The 24161-nt window shown below is 65.2% G+C and overlaps 1 protein-coding gene across 2 annotated transcripts; it reads left to right on the plus strand.

Moving 5' to 3' along the window:
• The first annotated feature begins 373 nt into the window (after positions 1–373).
• TTC5 (tetratricopeptide repeat domain 5) lies at positions 374–20224 on the plus strand. Of its 2 annotated transcripts, none has more exons than XM_067314951.1 (10): positions 374–513; positions 681–888; positions 2764–2972; positions 6755–6890; positions 8271–8362; positions 9338–9394; positions 10700–10846; positions 12958–13145; positions 17098–17242; positions 20001–20224. In XM_067314951.1, exons 1-10 carry the CDS (start codon positions 388–390, stop codon positions 20202–20204), a joined length of 1512 nt encoding a protein of 503 aa, XP_067171052.1. In that variant the 5' UTR covers positions 374–387; the 3' UTR covers positions 20205–20224. The 2 variants fall into 2 exon arrangements, with proteins under 2 accessions (XP_067171052.1, XP_067171053.1); XM_067314952.1 differs by having other exon boundaries at positions 382–513; positions 677–888.
• Positions 20225–24161: the final 3937 nt, after the last annotated feature.

Consider the following 24161-nt stretch of genomic DNA (forward strand, 5'->3'; position numbering starts at 1 on the left):
CCTTCCCCCCCCCCCCCGCTCGGGGAGGGGCGGGGCCGGCGCGCGCAGCCGGCGGGGGGGGGGGGCGGAGCCCGGCGGGGAGAGCGGCAGGGAGGCGGCGGGCGGGAGGTGGAGAGGGGGGCGGAGCCCTGCGGGGAGGGGGGGCGGGTCCATGCTCTGCGCGCAGCCGGCGGCGGGGCGGGGGGGGGGAGAGGGGGGCGGGGTCGGGCTGCACGCGCGCAGCCGGCGGCGGCGTGGGAGGGGGGGAGGGGGGCGGAGCCCAGCGCGCGGGCGGGAAGCGGAGGGGGGGCGGGGCCGGGCTGCGCACGCGCAGTCGGCGGGGGAGGGGGGCGGGGCCGGGCTGCGCGCGCAGCCGGCGGGGGGGAGGGGGCGGGGCCCGGCGCGGCCATGGCGGCGGTGGAGCCGGAGCCGCCGCCGGCGCCGGCGGCTGCGGCGGGAGAAGAGGAAAAAGAGGAGGAGGAAGAAGAAGAAGAAGATGGCGGCGACGACGCTGAGGCGCTGCGGACCCTCGAGGTGTGTCTGCGGGGGGCGGGTCCTGTCCCGGACGCCTGGGCCCCCTTTAAGGAGGGGGGAGGGGGCGGCTCGGACGCCTGGGCCCCCTTTAAGGAGGGGGGAGGGGGCGGCCCGGACGCCTGGGCCCCCCCCCCTTGACATCTGTGGGGGGTGGGGGGGGGAGGCAGGAGCTGGTGGCGGAGCTGTACCGGTTCCGGGACGGGCTGCGGCGGGCGCCGGGGGGCGACGGTAACCGTGGCGACGCCGGTGACGGTAACCATGGCGACGGCGACCCCGGTGACCCTGGTGACCCCGGTGACGGTGACCGCGGTGACACGGCGGCAGCCCTGGAGGAGGAGATGGAGAAGACGCTGCGGCGCATGGACGAGGTGCAAGGTGCGGCCCACGATGCACTGGGGCGCTGCCCCCCCATGGCAGGTATCCCATAATGCCCCGGGGCGCTGCCCCATGGCCAGCGTCCCATAATGCCCTGGGGTGCTGCCCTATGGCGAGTGTCCCATAATGCTCCGGGGCGCTGCTCCGCGTTGAGCATCCCATAATGCCCCAGGGCACCACCCCATTTTGAGTATCCCAGCATGCCCTGGGGCGCTGCTCCATGGCAAGTGTCCCATAATGCCCTGGGGCACCACCCCACGGTGAGTATCCCATAATGCCCCTGGGTGTTGCCCCATGGTGCACATCCCCTGATGCCCCAGGGCGCTGCCCCATGGCAAGTGTCCCATAATGCCTCGGGGCATTGTCTTATGGTAAATGTCCCATAATGCTTTGGGGTGCTGCCTCATGACGAGTGTCCCATAATGCCCCAGGGCGCCACCTCGCTTCAAGCCTCCCATAATGCTTTGGGGCACTGCCCCACTTCAAGCATCCCATAATGCCCTGGGGCACTGCTTCGTGGTTGGTGTCCCACAATGCCCCGGGGCGCTGCCCCATGGTGCACATCCCATAATGCCCTGGGGCACCGCCCCGTTTCGAGCATCCCATAATGCCCCAGGGCTCTGCCCCATGGCCGGTGTCCCATAACGCCCCAGAGCGTTGCTCCACGGCGAGTATCCCATAATGCTCCTGGGTGCTGCCTCGCTTTGAGCGTCCCATAATGCCCTGGGGTGTTGCCCTATGGCAAGCGTCCCATAATGCCCCGGGGCATTGCCCCATAGTAAGTGTCCCATAATGCCCTGGGGTGCTGCCCCACTTTGAGCATCCCATAATGCCTTGGGGCACCGCCCCATGGCGAGCATCCCATAATGCCCCAGGGTGCTGCCCTATGGCAAATATCCCATAATGCCCTGGGGTGTTGCCCTATGGCAAGCGTCCCATAATGCCCCGGGGCATTGCCCCATAGCAAGTGTCCCATAATGCCTTGGGGCACCGCCCCATGGCAAGTATCCCATGATGCTCTGGGGTATTGCCCCATGGCAAGTATCCCACAATGCTCTGGGACCCCATCCCATTTCAAGTCTCCCATAATGCTTTGGGGCACTACCCCACGGCGAGCATCCCATAATGCCCCGGGGCACTGCCCCACGCTGCACATCCCATAATGCCCCAGGGCACTGCCCCATGCTGCACATCCCATAATGCCCTGGGGCACCACCCCATTTCAAGCATCCAATAATGCTTTGGGGCGCTGCCCCATGACGAGCGTCCCATAATGCCCCAGGACGCCACCTTGCTTCAAGCATCCCATGATGCCCTGGGGTATCGCCCCATGGTGAGCGTCCCATAATGCTCTGGGGCGCCGCCCCATGGTGCACGTCCCATAATGCCCCGGGGCCTTGTGCCGTGGCAAGTATCCCACAATGCCCTGGGGCGCCGCCCTGCTCCGAGCATCCCATAATGCTTTGGGGCACTGCCCCACGGCGAGCATCCCATAATGCCCTGGGGCGCCGCCCTGCTCCGAGCATCCCACAATGCCCCGGGGCTGAAACCTCCCCCCCTCCCACACCCCAACCCCCTCCTGTATCCCACAATGCCCCGGGGCTGAAACCCCCTTCCTTTACCCCAAGCCCCTCCTATATCCCACAATGCCCCGGGGGGCACCGCCCCCTTCCCGCCAAGCCCCTCCCACCCCAGAACGGACAAGCCCCGCCCCCATCCTGCCCCATAACCCCCGCAGGCCCCGAACGGTGCTGAGCGCCCACCCGAAAGGGGGGAGAAACCCACCCACCCACCCCGCGCCGTGGGGGGGGTGACGCCATGACGCCGTGGGGCCGGCCCCACTCCTGACGCCGTCTCTCCCGCCCGCTCCCACAGTGTCGGCGCGGAGCCGGGGCCGGGCGCTGGTGCTGCGCGCCCGAGCGCTCAGCGCCCTCCCCGGGGACCCGCGCGCCGAAGCCGCCCTGGGCCGAGCCGTGAAGCTGGCGCCGGCGCTGCCCGAGGCCTGGACCCGCCTGGGCGAAGCGCGGTGGCGCCACGGCGACCTGGAAGCCGCCCGCGAGTGCTTCGCCGGCGCCCTGCGACACGTGAGTGGGGTCCTGTGGGGTCGGGGGACACGTGTGGGTCTTGCTGTGGGGCTGGGGGACACATGTGGGTCACGGTGTGGCGCCATGGGGACGCGGAAGCCACCTGGGCCGGTTTCATTGGCGCTTTGCGACACGTGAGTGGGGTCCTGGGGGGTCGGGGGACACGTGTGGGTCTTGGTGTGGGGCTGGGGGACACGTGTGGGTCTTGGTGTGGGGCTGGGGGACACGTGTGGGTCGCGCCGTGGGGCCGGGGGACGCATGTGGGGCCGGGGGACCCGCCTGGGCGAAGCGCGGTGGCGCCGTGGGGACGTGGAAGCGGCTCGCGAGTGTTTCGCCGGCGCCCTGCGACACGTGAGTGGGGTCGGGGGACATGAGTGGGGTCGTGGGGACACGTGTGGGTCTTGGTGTGGGGCTGGGGGACACGTGTGGGGCTGAGGGTGGCACCACGGGGACGTGGAAGCGGCTCGCGAGTGTTTCGCCGGCGCCCTGCGACACGTGAGTGGGGTCCTGTGGGGCTGGGGGACACGTGTGGGTTACGGTGTGGGTCTGGGAGACACATGTGGGTCTTGCCATGGGGCTGGGGGACACGTGTGGGTCTCGGCGTGGGGCTGGGGGACACGTGTGGGTCACGGCATGGGGCTGGGGGACACGTGTGGGTCTTGCTGTGGGGCTGGGGGACATGTGTGGGTCGTGGCGTGGGGCTGGGGGACACGTGTGGGTCTTGGTGTGGGTCTAGGAGACACGTGTGGGTCACGGCGTGGGGCCGGGGGACACGTGTGGGTCTTGCTGTGGGGCTGGGGGACATGTGTGGGTCGTGGCGTGGGGCTGGGGGACACGTGTGGGTCTTGGTGTGGGTCTAGGAGACACGTGTGGGTCACGGCGTGGGGCCGGGGGACACGTGTGGGTCACGGCGTGGGGCCGGGGGACACGTGTGGGTCTTGCTGTGGGGCTGGGGGACGTGTGGGTCGTGGCGTGGGGCTGGGGGACACGTGTGGGTCTTGATGTGGGTCCAAGGGACACGTGTGGGTCACAGTGTGGGGCCGGGGGACACGTGTGGGTCTCGGCGTGGGGCTGGGGGACACGTGTGGGTCTTGGTGTGGGACTGGGGGACACGTGTGGGTCTCGGCGTGGGGCTGGGGGACACGTGTGGGTCTTGGTGTGGGACTGGGGGACACGTGTGGGTCTCGGCGTGGGGCTGGGGGACACGTGTCAGTCTTGCTGTGGGGCCGGGGGATACGTGTGGGTCACAGCGTGGGGTCGGGGGACACGTGTGGGTCTTGGCGTGGGGCTGGGGGACACGTGTGGGTCACGGTGTGGGTCTGGGAGACACATGTGGGTCTTGCCATGGGGCTGGGGGACACGTGTGGGTCTCGGCGTGGGGCTGGGGGACACGTGTGGGTCTTGGTGTGGGACTGAGGAACACATGTGGGTCTTGGCGTGGGGCTGGGGGACACATGTGGGTCACAGCATGGGGCCGGGGGACACGTGTGGGTCTCAGCGTGGGGCTGGGGGACACGTGTGGGTCACAGCGTGGGGCTGGGGGACACGTGTGGGTCTCGGCGTGTGGCTGTGACACACATGTGGGTCTTGGTGTGGGGCCGGGGGACACGTGTGGGTCAGGGCGTGGGGCTGTGGGACACGTGTGGGTCTTGGCGTGTAAATGTGACACACGTGTGGGTCTTGGCATGTGGATGTGACACGTGTGGGTCACGCCATGGGGCTGGGGGACACGTGTGGGTCGTGGCGTGGGGCTGGGGGACACGTGTGGGTCGTGGCGTGGGGCTGTGGGACACGTGTGGGTCTTGGCGTGTGAATGTGACACACGTGTGGGTCACGCCATGGGGCTGGGGGACACGTGTGGGTCACGGTGTGGGGCTGGGGGACACGTGTGGGTCACGGTGTGGGGCTGGGGGACACGTGTGGGTCGTGGCGTGGGGCTGGGGGACACGTGTGGGTCTTGGCGTGTGGCTGTGACACATGTGTGGGTCTCGGCGTGGGGCTGGGGGACACGTGTGGGTCACGGCGTGGGGCCGGGAGATACGTGTGGATCACGATGTGGGGCCGGGGGACACGTGTGGGTCCTGCCGTGGGGCTGGTGGACACGTGTGGGTCTCGGTGTGGGGCTGGGGAACACGTGTGGGTCACGGCGTGGGGCTGGGGGACACATGTGGGTCACAGCATCCGTCTGAGCCATCCCGTGTTCTTAGCGTGTGCTTAGCGTGTGCTTAGCGTGTGCGCGGGGTCGGGACATGGCGGCGCCGCGGCACCTGTCGACGGCGGGGTCACGTGTGGGTCGCGTGTGGGTCACGTGTGGGTCGCGTGTGGCTCATATCTGCTTAGCGTGTTCTTAGCATGTTCTTAGCGTGTGTTCGGCACGTGCAGGGCCTGGAAAAGGAGGTGCCGCGGCACCTGTCGATGACGGCAGGGTCACGTGTGGGTCACGTGTGGGTCGTTTGTGTGTCACATGTGCTTAGCATGTTCTTAGCATGTTCTTAGCATGTTCTTAGCATGTTCTTAGCATGTTTTTCCACACCACGGGGCCTGGACAAGGAGATATTGCGGCACTTATCGATGGCGACGCGGCGGCGTGTGGGTCGCGTGTGGGTCACATGTGCTTAGCATGTTGCTGTGTTTTCCTATCATTTTCTTAGCATGTTCTTAGCATGTTCTTAGCATGTTTCTTCCCTGTTCCAGAGTCGGGACAAGGAAGCGTCGCGGCGCCTATCGATGGTGGCACGGCCGCGTGTGGGACCCGTGTCGGTCGCGTGTGGGTCACGTGTCCTTAGCATGTTGTTCTGTGTTCTTAGCATGTTTTTAGTGTATTTTTAGCATGTTCTTAGCATGTTTCTTCCCTGTTGCAGAGTCGGGACAAGGAAGCGTCGCGGCGCCTATCGCTGGCGCCGCGGCCGCGTGTGCGACCCATATGGGTTCTGTGTGGGTCACGTGTCTTTAGCATGTTGTTCTATGTTCTTAGCATATTCTTAGCATGTTCTTGGCATGTTCTTGGCATGCTATTAGCCTGTTTCTTCCCCACCACAGGGCCGGGGGGAGGAGGCGCCGCGGTGCCTGTCAATGGCGCTGTGTCCGGCGGGGCTGCATGGGGGTCACATGTTCTTAACGTGTTCTTAGCATGTTCTTAGCATGTTCTTAGCATGTTCTTAGCATGTTCTTAGCATGTTCTTAGCATGTTTTTCCCCATTACAGGGCCTGGACAAGGAGGTGTCGCAGCACCTATCAGTGCTGCCGCGTCCAGCGGGGCTGCGTGTGGCTCACATGTGTTTAGCGTGTTCTTAACATGTTCTTGGCATGTTTTTAGCATGTTCTTAGCATGTTCTCGGTATGTTTCACCCTCCTACAGGGCCCGGACAAGGAGGCGTCGCGGCGCCTGTCGATGATGGCGGGGTCGCGTGTTGGTCGTGTGTGGGTCGCGTGTTCTTAGCGTGTTCTTAGCGTGTTCTTCCCCTCGCCATAGGGCCTGGACAAGGAGGCGTCGCGGCGCCTATCGATGGCGGCGCGGCCGCGTGTGGGAGCCGTGTGGGTCACGTGTGGTTCCCATGTGCTTAGCATGTTCTTGTGTGTCCTTAGCATGTTCTTAATATGCTCTTAGCGTGTCTTTTCCCCGCCACAGGGCCTGGGCAAGGAAGCGCCGCGACGCCTGTCGACGGCGCCGCGTCCGGCGGGGCCGCGTGTGGGTCGTGTGTGCTTAACATGTTGCTGTATTTTCTTAGCATGTTCTTAGTATGTTCTTAGCATGTTCTTGGCGTGTTTTCCCCCCCCCGCAGGGCCCGGACAAGGAGGCGCTGCGGTGCCTGTCGATGGCGCTGCGCCAGGCGGGCCGGGACGCCGGAGCCGTGCGCGAGAGCGTGGAACACGCCAAGGCGGCCGTGCGCCTCGACCCCGCCGACGGCCGCTCCTGGTGTGAGTCCCGCCGCCGGCACGCGTGTCCTTGGCGTGTGCTGCCGGGCGCCGAGCCCTTTCCTGGTGTATCTATGCGTATTGGGTCCTTGGCGTGTGTTGGCGTGTGCTGGCGTGTGTTGGTATGTGCTGAGCCCCTTCCCGGTGTGTGTATGTGCGCTGGGATGTCCTTAGCGTGTGTTAGCGTGTGTTGGCGTGTGCTGAGCCCCTTCCCGGTGCATGTATGTGCGTTGGGGGGTCCTTGGCGTGTGCTGGCATGTGCTGAGGTCCCCTTGGCGTGTGCGGACGCGCGTGTGGGTCCTTGGCGTGTGCTGAGATCCCCTTGGCGTGTGCAGACGCGTGTGGGGGTCCTTAGCGTGTGCTAGCGTGTGCTGAGCCCCTTCCCGGTGCATGTATGTGCGTTGGGGGGTCCTTGGCGTGTGCTGGCGTGTGCTGGCATGTGCTGGCGTGTTTGGGAGCCCCTTGGTGCATGTTGGGGCATGTCAGGACATGCAGGGGGGCCCTTAGCGTGTGCGGGGGGCCCTTGGCGTGTGCGGGGGCCCTTAGCGTGTGCTTAGCGTGTGCTGGCACCCGCAGACGCCCCTAGGAGCCCTCAACACGCATCAGGGCGCACGGGGGGCCCCCGACACACGTGGGGACACATGGGCCCTTAGCATGTGCTTAGCGTGTGATTAGCATGTGCCAGCACCCACAGACGCCCCTAGGAGCTTTCGACACGCATCGGGGTGCACGGGGGGCCCCCGACACGCGTGGGGACACATGAGGGGGCCCTTAGCATGTGCTTGTCATGTGCTTAGCGTGTGCCGGCACCCACAGATGCCCCTGGGAGCCCTCGACACGCATCGGGGCGCACGGGGAGTCCCCGACATGTGAGGGGACATGCAAAGGAACCCTTAGCACATGTGAGGGAACCCTTAGCATGTCATTAGCGTGTGCTTAGCGTGTGCTTAGCGTGTGCTGGTGTCTGAAGACACCCCGGGAGCCCTCAACACGCATCGGGGCGCACGGGGGGCCCCCGACATACATCAGGGACACGTGAGGGGGCCTTAGCATGTGCTTAGCGTGTGCTTAGCGTGTGCCGGGACCCGCAGACGCTCCTGGGAGCCCTCGACACGCATCGGGGTGCACGGGGGGCCCCCGACACGCGAGGGGACACGCGAAGGAACCCTTAGTGCGTGTGGGGGGACCCTTAGCGTGTGCTTAGCGTGTGCTTAGCGTGTGGCGGTGCCTGAAGACGCTCCCGGGAGCCCTCAACACGCATCGGGGCGCACAGGGGGGCCCCGGATACATGAGGGGGGCGGGGCCTGGAGGCGTGTGGGTGGAGGGGGTGGGGGTCCTTAGCGTGTGCTTAGCGTGTGCTTAGCGTGTGCCGGGCGTGCGCAGACGTGCTGGGCAACGCCTACGCCGCCCTCTTCTTCGCCGGCGGCCAGAGCCCCGAGGCGGCGCGATGGGCCCTGGGGGCCTACGCCCGGGCGGTGAGCGGGGGGGGGGGGCACGCTATGGGGCAGCCGTGGGGCTGGGGGGGGGTCGCTATGGGGCTGGGGGGTCGCTATGGGGCTGCTATGGGGTTGGAGGATTGCTATGGGGTTGGGTGTCACTATGGGGTTCCTATGGCGCTGGGGGGGTCGCTATGGGGCTGGGGGTCGCTATGGGGTTGGGGGTGTTGCTATGGGGCTGAGGGGGTCACTATGGGGCTGGGGGTGTTGCTATGGGGCTGAGGGTTCGCTATGGGGCTGGGGGGGTCGCTATGGGGCTGCTATGGGGCTGGAGGATTGCTATGGGGTTGGGGGTCGCTATGGGGTTCCTATGGCGCTGGAGGGGGTCGCTATGGGGCTGGGGGTCGCTATGGGGTTGGGGGTGTTGCTATGGGGCTGAGGGGGTCACTATGGGGCTGGGGAGGTGCTATGTGGCTGAGGGTTCGCTATGGGGCTGGGGGGGGTCGCTATGGGGCTGCTATGGGGTTGGAGAATTGCTATGGGGTTGGGTGTCACTGTGGGGTTCCTATGGCGCTGGGGGGGTCGCTATGGGGCTGGGGGTCGCTATGGGGTTGGGGGGGTCACTATGGGGCTGGGGAGGTGCTATGTGGCTGAGGGTTCGCTATGGGGCTGGGGGTCGCTATGGGGCAGGGGGTTGCTATGGGGCTGGGGAGGTGCTATGGGGCTGGGGGTGGCTATGGGTTTGGGGGGTCACTATGGGGCTGGGGGGTCGCTATGGGGTTGGGGGGCTGCTATGGGGCTGGGGGGTCGCTATGGGGCTGGGGGGTCACTATGGGGCTGGAAGGCTGCTATGGGGCTGGGGGCACTATGGGCCTGGGGGGTCACTATGGGGCTGAGGAGATCACTATGGGGCTGGGGGGGTCGCTATGGGGCAGCGGGCTTGCTATGGGGCTGGGGGTCGCTATGGGGCAGGCGGCACCGTGGGGCTGACGCCATCTTGTCCCTTTTCCCCAGGAGAAGGTGGATCCAGAGGCAGCCAATAACCCCGACCTGCACCTGAACCGGGCCACGGTGAGGGGCGCCGTGGGGCGGGGGGGGGGCGCTGTGGGGCAGAGAAGACACTATGGGGCAGGAAAGAATAGAGTGGGGTGAGGGGGATGCTATGGGGGGGGGACAGTGAGGGCAGGGGGTGCCGTGGGGCAGGAGACACTGTGGGGCAGGAGGCGCCGTGGGGCAGGGGGACACTGTGGGGCAGGGAGTGCCGTGGGGTAGGAGGTGCCGTGGGGCAGGGAGCATCGTGGGCAGGAGACGCCGTGGGGCAAGGAGCGCCATGGGGCAGGAGACATCATGGGATGCCCCATCGGTAGCTGCCTTCGCGCCTTAGATGTTCCTGTGGGGGTGGAGCTTAAGCGCTGGGGGAGGGGCTAGGAGCTGAGAGGTGGGGCCAGGAGCAGCAGCAGAGAGCAGGGCCAGGTGCCCTGGGGGCGGAGCCAGGGGCTGTAGGGGTGGGGCCAGAGCTGTGGGGAAGCCCAGGGGTGGTGTGGGCGGGGCTACTGGCTGCAGGGGCGGGGCTAGGGGCCACGTGGGCAGAGCCAGGAGCAGTGTGGGTAGGGCTGGGGCAGTGTGGGCAGAGCTAGGGGCAGCGTGGGCAGGGTCAAGGGCAGTGTGGGCAAGGCCAGGGGCTGTGTGGGTGGGGCTGGGGCTGTGTGGGTGGGGCCAGGGCTGAATGGGTGGGGCCAGGGCGGCATGGGCAGGGCTAGGGGCCGTGTGGGCAGGGCCAAGGCTGAGTGGGCAGGGCCAAGGCTGAGTGGGCAGGGCCGAGGCTGAGTAGGCAGGGCCGGGGCAGTGTGGGCAGGGCCAGGAGCCGAGCGGGCAGGGCCAGGGCAGCATAGACAGGGCTAGAGGCAGTGTGGGCAGAACCGGGGCAGTGTGGGCAGGGCTAGGGTGGCGTGGGCAGGGCTAGGGGCAGTGTGGGCAGGGCTGGGGCTGTGTGGGCGGGGCCAGGGCGGAGTAGGCAGAGCCAGGAACAGTGTGGGCAGGGCTTGTAGCTGCATGGGCAGGGCTAAGGACAGTGTGGGCAGGGCTAAAGACAGTGCGGGCAGGGCCAGGCGCAGTGTGGGCAGGGCCAGGTGTGGTGTGGGCGGGGCCAGGGATTCTAGGGGCAGCATGGGTGGGCCTAGGAACCACGTGGGCGGGGCCAGGAGCCAAGCAGGCAGGGCCAGGGCAGCGCAGGCAGGGCCGGAGGCAGCACAGGCAAGCCCAGGGGAAAGATCCAAAGGGGGAGCACCGGGTCTGCCGGGGTGGGTGGGGCTTGGAGAGGGGGGCGTGGCCTCCTCCAGGCCCCGCCCCCCCCCCAAGGCGCTCTTGGTTGGGCAGCTGCTGCAGTACGAGGAGAGTTACGGGCAGGCGCTGGAAGGTTTCGCCCGAGCGGCAGCGCTGGAACCCGGCTGGGCCGAGCCGCGGCTGCGTCACGGTCGCCTCCTCGACTACCTGGGTCGCCTCTGCGCCCTGCTGGCCAACCGGGTGCGTGGGGGACGCGGGGGGACACGGGGGGACGTGGGATACGGAGAACGTGAGATACGGAGAACATGAGATACGGAGAACATGAAACATGGAGGAACGTGGGACGTGGAGGAACGTGGGACGTGGAGGAACGCGGGACACGGATAGACGTGGAGAGACGCGGGGCTTGGAGGAGCGTGGAGGACGTGGAGGAACACGTGGGGGGACATGGATATGGGGCACGGATGACATGGGGGGACGTGGAGGGACACGGAGAACATGGGGGACGTAGGAGATGTAGAACATAGAGGATATGGATATGGAGGAACTTGGAACATGGAGGGACGTAGAAGGACGCGGGACACGGGCGAACATGGAAGACGTGGAGGAACACGTGGGAGACATGGAGGGACATGGAGAGACATGGGATATAGACATGGAAAGACATGGAGGAGTATGGAGGAACGTAGAGAAACATGGGGAGACATAGAGGAACACGGAGAACATGGATATAAGGGATGGAGAACTTGGGGGACATGGATATGGGGGGACATGAAAGGACGTGGAGGGACGTGAAAGGACGTGGGGGGACGTGGGGGACATGGAGAGGCGGGATGTGGAGGAACATGGAGAACATGAACATAGGGAATGTAGAACATGGGGGACGTAGATATAGGAAGACATGGAGGAACATGGGGGACATGAAGGGACATGGGGGGACATGGACATGGGACATGGAGGGACATGGGGGACATGGACATGGGACATGGAGGAACGTGGAGAGACGTGGAGGAACGTGGAGGAACGTAGAGAAACATGGAGAGACATGGAGGAACATGGAGAACATGGACATAGGGGACGTAGAACATGGGGGATGCGGATACGGGGGGACATGGAAGGACATGGGACATGGGGGGACATGAAGGGACGTGGGGGACACGGGATATGCATATGGGACATGGACAGGGAGGAACACGGATGAACATGGAAGAACATAAGGAGACATGGAGAAACATGAAGAACATGGGGGACATAGGGGATGTAGAACATGGGGGACGTAGATATAGGGGGACATGGAGAGACATGGGGCATGGGGAGACATAGGGGGACATGAAAGGATGTAGGGAGACATAGGACATGGATATGGGACATGGAGAAATATGGAAGGATATGGAGGAGCGTGGAGAAACGTGGAGGAACATGGGGAGACATGGAGGAACATGGAGAACATGGGGGATATAGGGGATGTAGAACATGGGAAACATAGATATGGAGGGATATGGGACATGGAGGGACATGTGGGGACATGAAGGGACATGGGACAGGGGACATGGACATGGGAACATGGAGAAATATGGAGGAACGTGGGGAGACATGGAGGAACGTGGAGGAACATGGGGAGACATGGAAGAACATGGAGAACCTGGGAGACATAGGAAGTGTAGAACATGGAGGACATGGGTACGGGGGGACATGGAGGGACGTGGGACATGGGGGGACATGAAGGGACGTGGGGGGACATGGGGCGTGGGGGACATGGAGAGGCGGGGGGACGTGGAGGGACATGGGACATGGAGATGAAGGACACGGAGAACACGGCACATAGAGGGACATGAAAGACGTGGAGAAACATGGAGGAACAGGGAGAACATGGAGGAACGGGGAAACACGGACACGGAGGAACTTGAGACATGGGACATGCGCAACATGGAGACAAAGGACACGAAAAACATGGAGAACATGGGACACGGAGAAATACACGTAGAGAGGAACACGGAGAACGTGTGGGACATGGATATGGAAGAACATGGACGAACATGAGAGATATGGGGGGACATGGAGGAACACGGGACACGGAGGAACACGAGAGACACGGAGGAACATGGAGGAACGGGGAGAACACGGAGGAACAGAAGCAACATAGAGGGACATGGGACACGTGGGACATGGGAGAACATGGAGAGACACGGACGTAGGACATGAGAAACATGGGAGAACATGGAACGCGGAGGGAGACGGACACAAAAGACACGGAAAACGTGGGATATGGAGGAACACGGAGGGGACACGGGATGGGGGGAGATACACAGAGAAGAAAACACGCCTGAAACACGCGTGTTCTCCATCTACAGGGCAAAGTGGGGGCGCGGCGGCTGCGGGGGCTGCTGGGGACGCTGCCACCCGCCCTCCTGGGTCCCCTGGGGCGTCCGGGGGGACCGGCGCCCGTCCCCTTGGCCACCCTGCGCCCCGGACCCAACCCCGGCAAGGTCCTGCTGGGCCGGGTGCTCTTCAGCCTCACGCCTCACGAGCGGGTGCCCTTGTGAGTACACGCGTGTGCGGGGGACGCGGGGGACGCGGCGTGGGGTGGGGGACAAAGGGTCGCGTCCCCACACGTGTCCCCGTGTCCCATCCCGGTCACCCAGTGTCATTCCCAGCCCCATATCTTGGGATCGAGGCCTTTTGGGAGGGCGACACGGGGTGACACGCGTGTGCGGGGACACGTGTGCAGTGCAGGGACCTTCATAGCATGTGGTCGTGTCCCCACGCGTGTCCCCGCGTCCCATCCCAGCCGCCCCACGTCCTTCCCGGCCCCGTATCTCGGGATCGAGGCCCTTTGGGAGGGCGACACGGGGTGACACGCGTGTGCGGGGACACGTGTGCATCACTCGGAGCCTCCCGACACGCTTCGACGTCCCCACACGTGTCCCCGTGTCCCATCCCGGCCGCCCCACGTCCTTCCCGGCCCCGTATCTCGGGATCGTGGCTCTTTGGGAGGGCGACACGGGGTGACACGCGTGTGCGGGGACACGTGTGCATCACTCGGAGCCTCCCGACACGCTTCGACGTCCCCACACGTGTCCCCGTGTCCCATCCCGGCCGCCCCACGTCATTCCCAGCTCCATATCTCGGGATCGTGGCTCTTTGGGAGGGCGACACGGGGTGACACGCGTGTGCGGGGACACGTGTGCGTCACGCGGAGCCTCCCGACACGCGGTCGTGTCCCCACACGTGTCCCCGCGTCCCATCCCAGTCACCTCACGTCCTTCCCGGCCCCGTATCTCGGGATCGAGGCCCTTTGGGAGGGCGACACGGGGCGACACGCGTGTGCGGGGACACGTGTGCATCACGCGGAGCCTCCCGACACGCGTCCGCGTCCCCACGTGTGTCCCCGCGTCCCATCCCGGCCGCCCCACGTCCTTCCCGGCCCCGTATCTCGGGATCGAGGCCCTTTGGGAGGGCGACACGGGGCGACACGCGTGTGCGGGGACACGTGTGCGTCATGCGGAGCCTCCCAACACGCGTCCGCATCCCCACACATGTCCCCGCGTCCCATCCCGGCCGCCCCACGTCATTCCCAGCCCCATATATTGGGATCGAGGCCCTTTAGGAGGGCGACACGGGGAGACACGCGTGTGCGGGGACACGTGTGCGTCACGCGGAGCCTCCCGACACGCGTCCGCGTCCCCACACGTGTCCCCGCGTCCCATCCCGGCCGCCCCACGTCCTTCCCGGCCCCGTATCTCGGGATCGAGGCTCTTTGGGAGGGCGACACGGGGTGACACGCGTGTGCGGGGACACACGTGCGTCACGCGGAGCCTCCCGTCACGCCTCCGCGTCCCCACACGTGTCCCCGCGTCCCATCCCGGCCGCCCCATGTCCTTCCCGGCCCCGTATCTCGGGATCGAGGCCCTTTGGGAGGGCGACACGGGGCGACACGCGTGTGCGGGGACACGTGTGCGTCACGCGGAGCCTCCCGACACGCGTCCGCGTCCCCACACGTGTCCCCGCGTCCCATCCCAGCCGCCCCACGTCCTTCCCAGCCCCATATATTGGGATCGAGGCCCTTTGGGAGGGTGACACGGGGTGACACGCGTGTGCGGGGACACGTGTGCGTCACATGGAGCCTCCCAACACGCATCCAGGTCCCCACACGTGTCCCCGTGTCCCATCCCAGCCGCCCCACGTCCTTCCCGGCCCCATATATTGGGATCGAGGCCCTTTGGGAGGGCGACACGGGGCGACACGCGTGTGCGGGGACACGTGTGCGTCACGCGGAGCCTCCCGACACGCGTCCGCGTCCCCACGCGTGTCCCCGCGTCCCATCCCGGCCGCCCCACGTCCTTCCCGGCCCCGTATCTCGGGATCGAGGCCCTTTGGGAGGGCGACACGGGGCGACACGCGTGTGCGGGGACATGTGTGCGTCACGCGGAGCCTCCCGACACGCCTCCGCGTCCCCACACGTGTCCCCGCGTCCCATCCCGGCCGCCCCACGTCCTTCCCGGCCCCGTATCTTGGGATCGAGGCCCTTTGGGAGGGCGACACGGGGAGACACGCGTGTGCGGGGACACGTGTGCGTCACGCGGAGCCTCCCGACACGCGTCCGCGTCCCCACACGTGTCCCCGCGTCCCATCCCGGCCGCCCCACGTCCTTCCCGGCCCCGTATCTCGGGATCGAGGCCCTTCGGGAGGGCGACACGGGGCGACACGCGTGGGCGGGGACACGTGTGCGTCACATGGAGCCTCCCAACACGCATCCAGGTCCCCACACGTGTCCCCACGTCCCATCCCGGCCGCCCCACGTCCTTCCCGGCCCCGTATCTCGGGATCGAGGCCCTTTGGGAGGGCGACACGGGGTGACACGCGTGTGCGGGGACACGTGTGCGTCACGCGGAGCCTCCCGACACGCGTCCGCGTCCCCACGCGTGTCCCCGCGTCCCATCCCGGCCGCCCCACGTCCTTCCCGGCCCCGTATCTCGGGATCGAGGCCCTTTGGGGTGGTGACACGTGGTGACACGCGTGTGCGGGGACACGTGTGCAGTGCAGGGACCTTCATAGCACGTGGTCGTGTCCCCACACGTGTCCCCGTGTCCCATCCCGGCCGCCCCACGTCCTTCCCGGCCCCGTATCTCGGGATCGAGGCCCTGTGGGAGGGCGACACGCGACACGCGTGTGCGGGGACACGTGTGCATCACGTGGAGTCTCCCGACATGCGTCCGCGTCCCCACACGTGTCCCCGCGTCCCATCCCGGCCGCCCCACGTCCTTCCCGGCCCCGTATCTCGGGATCGAGGACCTGTGGGAGGGCGACACGGGGCGACACGCGTGTGCGGGGACACGTGTGTGTCCCGCGGAGCCTCCCGACACGCCTCCGCGTCCCCACACGTGTCCCCGCGTCCCATCCCGGCCGCCCCACGTCCTTCCCGGACCCATATCTCGGGATCGAGACCGTTTGGGAGGGTGACACGGGCCAACACGCGTGTGCGGGGACACGTGTGCGTCACGCAGAGCCTCACGACACGCTTCCACGTCCCCACACGTGTCCCCGCGTCCCATCCCGGCCGCCCCACGTCCTTCCCGGCCCCGTATCTCGGGATCGAGGCCCTTCGGGAGGGCGACATGGGGCGACACGCGTGTGCGGGGACATGTGTGCGTCACGCGGAGCCTCCCGACACGCGTCCGCGTCCCCACACGTGTCCCCGCGTCCCATCCCGGCCGCCCCACGTCCTTCCCGGCCCCGTATCTCGGGATCGAGGCTCTTTGGGAGGGCGACACGGGGTGACACGCGTGTGCAGGGACACGTGGGCGACACGGGGTGACACGCGTGTGCAGGGACACGTGTGCGTCACGCGGAGCCTCCCGATGCGCGTCCGCGTCCCCACACGTGTCCCCGTGTCCCATCCCGGCCGCCCCACGTCCTTCCCGGCTCCATATCTCGGGATCGAGGCTCTTTGGGAGGGTGACACGGGGTGACACGCGTGTGCGGGGACACGTGTGCGTCACGCGGAGCCTCCCGACACGCGTCCGCGTCCCCACACGTGTCCCCGCGTCCCATCCCGGCCGCCCCACGTCCTTCCCGGCCCCGTATCTCGGGATCGAGGCCCTTCGGGAGGGCGACACGGGGTGACACGCGTGTGCGGGGACATGTGTGCGTCACGCGGAGCCTCCCGACATGCGTCCGCATCCCCACACGTGTCCCCGCGTCCCATCCCGGCCGCCCCACATCCTTCCCGGCCCCGTATCTCGGGATCGAGGCCCTTTGGGGTGGTGACACGGGGTGACACGCGTGTGCGGGGACACGTGTGCGTCACGCGGAGCCTCCCGACACGCGTCCGCGTCCCCACACGTGTCCCCGCGTCCCATCCCGGCCGCCCCACGTCATTCCCAGCTCCATATCTCGGGATCGTGGCTCTTTGGGAGGGCGACACGGGGCGACACGCGTGGGCAGGGACACGCGTGGGCGGTGACACGCGTGTCCCCGTCCCCCCCCCGCAGCACCCTGGGCCTGGCGGACGGCGCCGGCGCCCCCGTGGCCGTGTCCGTGTACAACGCCGACGCCGCCTGGGGCGTGTTGGTGGGCGACGCCGTGGCCCTGGCCGAACCCAACGTCCGGCACCACCACGTGCAGCACCAGGGGCAGGTGAGGGCACTGGGAGGCACTGGGAGGCACTGGGATGGACTGGGATGGATGGGGAGGCACTGGGAGGGGTTCTGGAGTCCCTGGGAGGCACTGGGATGGACTGGGAGGGGGTTGGGAGGCACTGGGATGGACTGGGAGGCACTGGGAGGGGATTGGGGGGGACTGGGAGGCACTGGGAGGGGATTGGGAGGCACTGGGATGGACTGGGAGGCACTGGGAGGGGATTGGGGGGGACTGGGAGGCACTGGGAGGGGTTCTGGGGGCACTGGGAGGCACTGGGAGGGGATTGGGGGGTACTGGGATGGACTGGGAGGAGATTGGGGGGGACTGGGATGGACTGGGAGGAGATTGGGGGGGACTGGGATGGACTGGGAGGGGACTGGGAGGCACTGGGAGAGCTTCTGGGAGCACTGGGAGGCACTGGGAGGGGATTGGGGGGTACTGGGATGGACTGGGAGGCACTGGGAGGGGTTCTGGAGTCACTGGGAGGCACTGGGAGGGAACTGGGATGGACTGGGAGGGGATTGGGAGGGGATTTGGGGGGGACTGGGAGGCACTGGGAGGGGATTGGGAGGCACTGGGATGGACTGGGAGGTACTGGGAGGAGTTCTGGAGTCACTGGGAGGCACTGGGAGGGAACTGGGATGGACTGGGAGACGCTGGGAGGGGATTGGGAGGCACTGGGATGGACTGGGAGGGGATTGGGAGGGCACTGGGATGGACTGGGAGGCACTGGGAGGGGATTGGGAGGCACTGGGATGGACTGGAATGGACTGGGAGGGGACTGGGAGGCACTGGGATGGACTGGAATGGACTGGGAGGTACTGGGGGGCACTGGGAGGGGTTCTGGGGACACTGGGAGGCACTGGGAGGCACTGGGATGGACTGGGAGGGGTCTGGGGGCACTGGGAGGCACTGGGAGGGGACTGGGAGGCACTGGGAGGGGTCTGGGAGCACTGGGAGGCACTGGGAGGGGACTGGGATGGACTGGGAGGGGTTCTCGGGGCACTGGGAGGCACTGGGAGGGGACTGGGAGGGACTGGTGTCACTGCTGGTCATTGATGCTCGTTGGGGGCTGCTGGTGGTCACTGGTGGTTACTGGTGGTCACTGGTGCTCATTGGTGGTCATTGATGCTCATTGGTGGCCACTGATGCTTGTTGGTGGTCACTGGTGGTCTTTGATGGTCACTGGTGGTCACCAATGCTCATTGGGGGTCTTTGGTGGTCACTGGGGGTCATTGGGGGTCACTGGTGGTCACTGGTGGTCATTGATGGCCACTAATGCTCATTGGTGTTCATTTATGGTCACTGATGGTCATTAGAGGTCACTGGCCATCCCTGGGGGTCATTGGTGCTCCTTCGTGGTCATTGGTGGTCACTGATGTTCATTGGTGGTCTTTGGTGGTCCCTGATGATCACTGATGCTCGTTGTTGGTCATTGGTGGTCGTTGGTGGTCACCGATGCTCATTGGTGGTCATTAGTGGTCATTGGTGCTTACTGATGATCATTGATGTTCATTGTTGGTCATTGGGGGTCAGTGGTGGTCACCGATGGTCGTTGGTGGTCAGTGGTGGTTACTGACGATCACTGGTGCTCACTGGTGGTTAGTGGTGGTTATTGGTGGTCGCTGGTGCTCAGTGGTGGTCACCGATGGTTACTGGTGGTCATTGGTGGTCACTGATGCTCATTGCTGGTCATTGGTGGTCATTGGTGGTCATTGGCAGTCACCAGTGGTCACTGATGCTCATTGGTGGTCACTGATGATCATTGGTGGTCACTGGTAGTCACTGATGCTCGTTGATGGTCACCAATGGTCATTGGTGGTCACCAATGGTCATTGCTGGTCACCGATGGTCATTGGTGGTCACCAGTGGTCACTGATGGTCATTGGTGGTCACTGGTGGTCATTGGTGGTCACTGGTTGGTGGTCACTGATGCTCATTGACGGTCACCAATAGTCATTGATGATCACCGATGGTCATTGATGCTCATTGATGGTCATTGGGGGTCACTGATGGTCATTGATGGTCGTTGGTGGTCACTGGTGGTCATTGGTGGTCACTGGTTGGTGGTCACTGATGCTCATTGGTGGTCACCGATGGTCATTGGTGGTCACCGATGGTCATTGATGCTCATTGATGGTCATTGGGGGTCACTGATGGTCATTGATGGTCGTTGGTGGTCACTGGTGGTCATTGGTGGTCACTGGTTGGTGGTCACTGATGCTCATTGGTGGTCACCGATGGTCATTGATGGTCACCGATGGTCATTGATGCTCATTGATGGTCATTGGGGGTCACTGATGGTCATTGATGGTCACTGGTTGGTAGTCACTGATGCTCATTGGTGGTTACCGATGGTCATTGATGGTCATTGATGGTCATTGATGGTCACTGATGGTTGTTGCTGGTCACCGATGGTCATTGGTGGTCACTGGTGGTCACTGGTTGGTGGTCACTGATGCTCATTGGTGGTCACCGATGGTCATTGATGGTCACCGATGGTCATTGATGCTCATTGATGGTCGTTGGTGGTCACTGATGGTCATTGGTGGTCATTGGTTGGTGATCATTGATGCTCATTGGTGGTTACCGATGGTCATTGATGGTCACCGATGGTCACTGATGCTCATTGATGGTCACTGATGGTCATTGGTGGTCATTGGTGGTCACCGATGGTCATTGCTGGTCACTGATGGTTATTGGTGGTCACCGATGGTCCCTGATGGTCACCGCTTCCTCCTCCCTCCCCCCGCAGACCTTCTCCTTCGTGGGCATCCGGGTGGCGACGCCGCTGGGGCTGGTGGTGAACGGCCGCTGCCCCCGACCCCGAGCCCAGGCGCCCACCGGCCTGGCCTGCCGCCCGCCACCGCCACCGTCACCGTCACCGTCGGGGCCACCGGCGTCCCCTCCCCCCGCCGGGGCCACCACCACCGGTGGTGACATCCCACCACCTCCTTGAGGCAAGTGACTCCCCCCCCCCCCCCCGCGAGGGGGCAATAAAGTTGCCCGAGAGGCCACCGGTGGCACGTGGTGGGAGACGTGGGGACATGGGGGACGTGGAGATGGACATGAGGAACATGGGGACATGGATATGAGGGACACGGACATGGGGGACGTGGACATGGGGTCATGGGGACACGGACATGGGGGACGTGGACATGGGGGACATGGAAACATGGACATGGGGAAGATGGACATGGGGACATGGACATAGGGACATGGGGGACGTGGACATGGGGGTCATGGGGACACAGACATGGGGAAGATGGACATGGGGGACATGGAAACATGGACATGGGGAAGATGGACATGGGGACATGGACATAGGGACATGGACGGGGACATGGGGGACATGGGGACACGGACATGGGGGACGTGGACATGGGGGACATGGAAACATGGACATGGGGAAGATGGACATGGGGACATGGACATAGGGACATGGGGGACGTGGACATGGACATGGGGACACGGGCATGGGGGACGTGGACATGGGGACGGGGGACACGGACACTGGGTCATGGGGGACGCAGACATGGGGACGTGGACGTGAACACGGGGACATGGGGACAAGGACATGGGGTCATGGGGGACATGGACATTGGGTCATGGGGGACACGGACATGGGGGACGCAGACATGGGGGACGCGGACATGGGGGACACGGACATGGGGACATGGACATGGGGACATGGGAGACACGGACAGGGGGGACATGGACATTGGGTCATGGGGGACATGGGGCAGGGACATGGAGACATGGGGGACATGGACGTGGGGACATGGGGACGTGGACATAGGGACATGGGGGACATGGAAACATGGACATGGAGGAGATGGACATACGGACGTGGACATGGGGATATAGGGCAGGGACATGACATAGACGTGACATGGGGGACATGGGGCAGGGACATGGAGGACATGGAGATGAGGGACATGGACATGGGGACATGGGGGACACAGACATGGGGACATGAACACTAGGACATGGGGGTCATGGGGACATGGACATGGGGGACGTGGACATTGAATCATTGGGATGTGGATATGAGGGACATGGGGGACATGGATATTGGGTCATGGGGACATGGGGACATGGGGGACATGGAAACATGGACATGGGGGACATGGACATTGGGTCATGGGGGACATGGACATGGGGGACATGGACATGGTGGACACGGATATTGAATCATGGGGATGTGGATATGAGGGACATGGGGGACATGGACATGGGGGACATGGGACATGGACATTGGGACACGGAAACATGGCCATGGAGTTGGACACGGGGACACGGGGGACATGGACGTGGGGGACGTGGACATGGGGTCATGGGGACATGGACATGGGGGACGTGGGACATGGGGTCATGGGGACATGGACATGGAAACATGGGGACATAGGGGACATGGACATGGGGATGTGGACATGGAGACATGGACATGAGGGACATGGGGACATGGGGGACATGGACATGGGGTCATAGGGACATGGACATGGGGGACATGGGGGACATGGACATGGGGGACATGGGGGACACAGACATGGGGACATGAACACTAGGACATGGGGGTCATGGGGACATGGACATGGGGGACATGGACACTGGGTCATGGGGACACGGGGCATGGACATGACATGGACATGACATGGGGACATGGGGCAGGGACATGGGGACATGGGGACATGGACGTGGGGGACATGGACATGGGGTCATGGGGGACGTGGGGGACATGGACATGGGGACGTGGGGGACACGGACATGGGGGACATGGACATGGGGACATGGGGACATGGACATTGTGTCATGGGGACATGGAGGACACGGACAATGACATGGGGACGTGGTCATGGGGACATGGGGGACATGGGGGACATGGGGGACGTGGACATGACATGGACATGACATGGGTGACATGGGGCAGGGACAGGGGGGACATGGGGGACACGGGGACAATGACATGGGGGACAGGGACATGACCCACGGCAGACGTAGACACGGGGGACGTGGGACACGGACACGTGGGGGGACACGAGCGCGGGGACACGGGGGGGGACGTGGGGACAGAGGAGCCGGGGACACGGGGGGACATTGACCGTGGGGACACGGGACACGTGAGGGACATGGGATGGACACGGGATGGACACGGACATGTGGGGACACGAGTGGGGACACGGGACACGTGTGGGGACACAGGAGCCACAGGGACACGAGTGGGGACACGGGGGGACATGGGAGCCACAGGGACACGAGTGGGGACACGGGGGGGACACGGGACACGAGTGGGGACACGGGGGGACACAGGAGCCACAGGGACACGAGTGGGGACACGGGGGGACACGGGACACGAGTGGGGACACGGGGGGACACGGGAGCCACAGGGACACGAGTGGGGACACGGGAGCCACAGGGACACGAGTGGGGACACGGGGGGACACGGGACACGAGTGGGGACACGGGGGGACACGGGAGCCACAGGGACACGAGTGGGGACACGGGGGGACACGGGACACGTGTGGGGACACGGGGGGACACGGGACCCACAGGGACACGAGTGGGGACACGGGGGGGACACGGGACACGAGTGGGGACACGAGAGCCGACAGCTGTTATTGCCTGCGCCGGGAGGCAGCGCCAAGATGGCCGCCGCCGCGGGGGCGGGGCCTGCAGGCAGGGCGGCCCCGCCCCCGCGCCATCTTGGCGGCAGGGCCGCAGAGGCGGAGCTCGGCGGCCATCTTGGCGGCAGCGGCAGCCCGGGTCAGGGGTGGGGCGGGGCCGGCGGCCATCTTGGGGGCGGGGCCGGCAGCGGCCATCTTGGCAGAGCTGCGGGTCGCGGGTCTGGCGGACATCTTGGGTGCTGCCAGGCCCTCGGCGGCGGCCATCTTGGGTGTGGCTTCACTCACGCTGCTGGCGGCCATCTTGGACGCATCTCTCGTGGCACTGGCGGCCATCTTGGAGGCCGTGGGGCGCTCCATGGGGGCAGCCATCTTGGATACATCATCGCCCATGGTGCCGGCAGCCATCTTGGAGACCATGGAGCGCTCCGTGGTGGCAGCCATCTTGGCCGAGCCATTAGTCGTGGTGTTGGCGGCCATCTTGGAGACCAGGGGTTGCTCCATGGGGGCAGCCATGTTGGATACATCATTAGCCATGGTGCTGGCGGCCATCTTGGAGGCCATGGAGCGCTCCATGGGGGCAGCCATGTTGGTCGAGCCATCACTCGTGGTGTTGGCGGCCATCTTGGAGACCATGGGTTGCTCCATGGGGGCAGCCATGTTGGATACATCATTAGCCATGGCGCTGGCAACCATCTTGGAGGCCATGGAGTGCTCCATGGGGGCAGCCATGTTGGTCGAGCCATCACTCGTGGTGTTGGCGGCCATCTTGGAGACAATGGGTTGCTCCATGGGGGCAGCCATGTTAGATACATCATTAGCCATGGCGCTGGCGGCCATCTTGGAGGCCATGGAGCGCTCCATGGGGGCAGCCATGTTGGTCAAGCCATCACTCGTGGTGTTGGCGGCCATCTTGGAGACCATGGGTTGCTCCATGGTGGCAGCCATGTCGGATACGTCATCGCCCATGGTGCCGGCAGCCATATTGGCGGCCATGGAGCGCTCCACAGAGGCAGCCATGTTGGCTGGGCCATCATTCATGGTGCTGGCAGCCATCTTGGACGCCACGGGTTGCTCCGCGGCGGCAGCCATGTTGCCCGTACCATCACTCACGGTGCAGGCGGCCATCTTGGTGGCCACGAGGCACTCGGCGGGGGCAGCCATGCTGGCTGAGCCATCGCTCACGGGGCTGACGGCCATCTTGGCAGCCATCTTGGCGGCCACGGGGCCCTCCGCGGGGGCGGCCATGTTGGAGGAAGCCGGGGCGTCGAGCTCCCGCAGGCGTCGCTCCACCA

The sequence above is a fragment of the Apteryx mantelli genome, chromosome 39 (assembly GCF_036417845.1).
Source record: "Apteryx mantelli isolate bAptMan1 chromosome 39, bAptMan1.hap1, whole genome shotgun sequence".
Lineage (NCBI taxonomy): Eukaryota > Metazoa > Chordata > Aves > Apterygiformes > Apterygidae > Apteryx > Apteryx mantelli.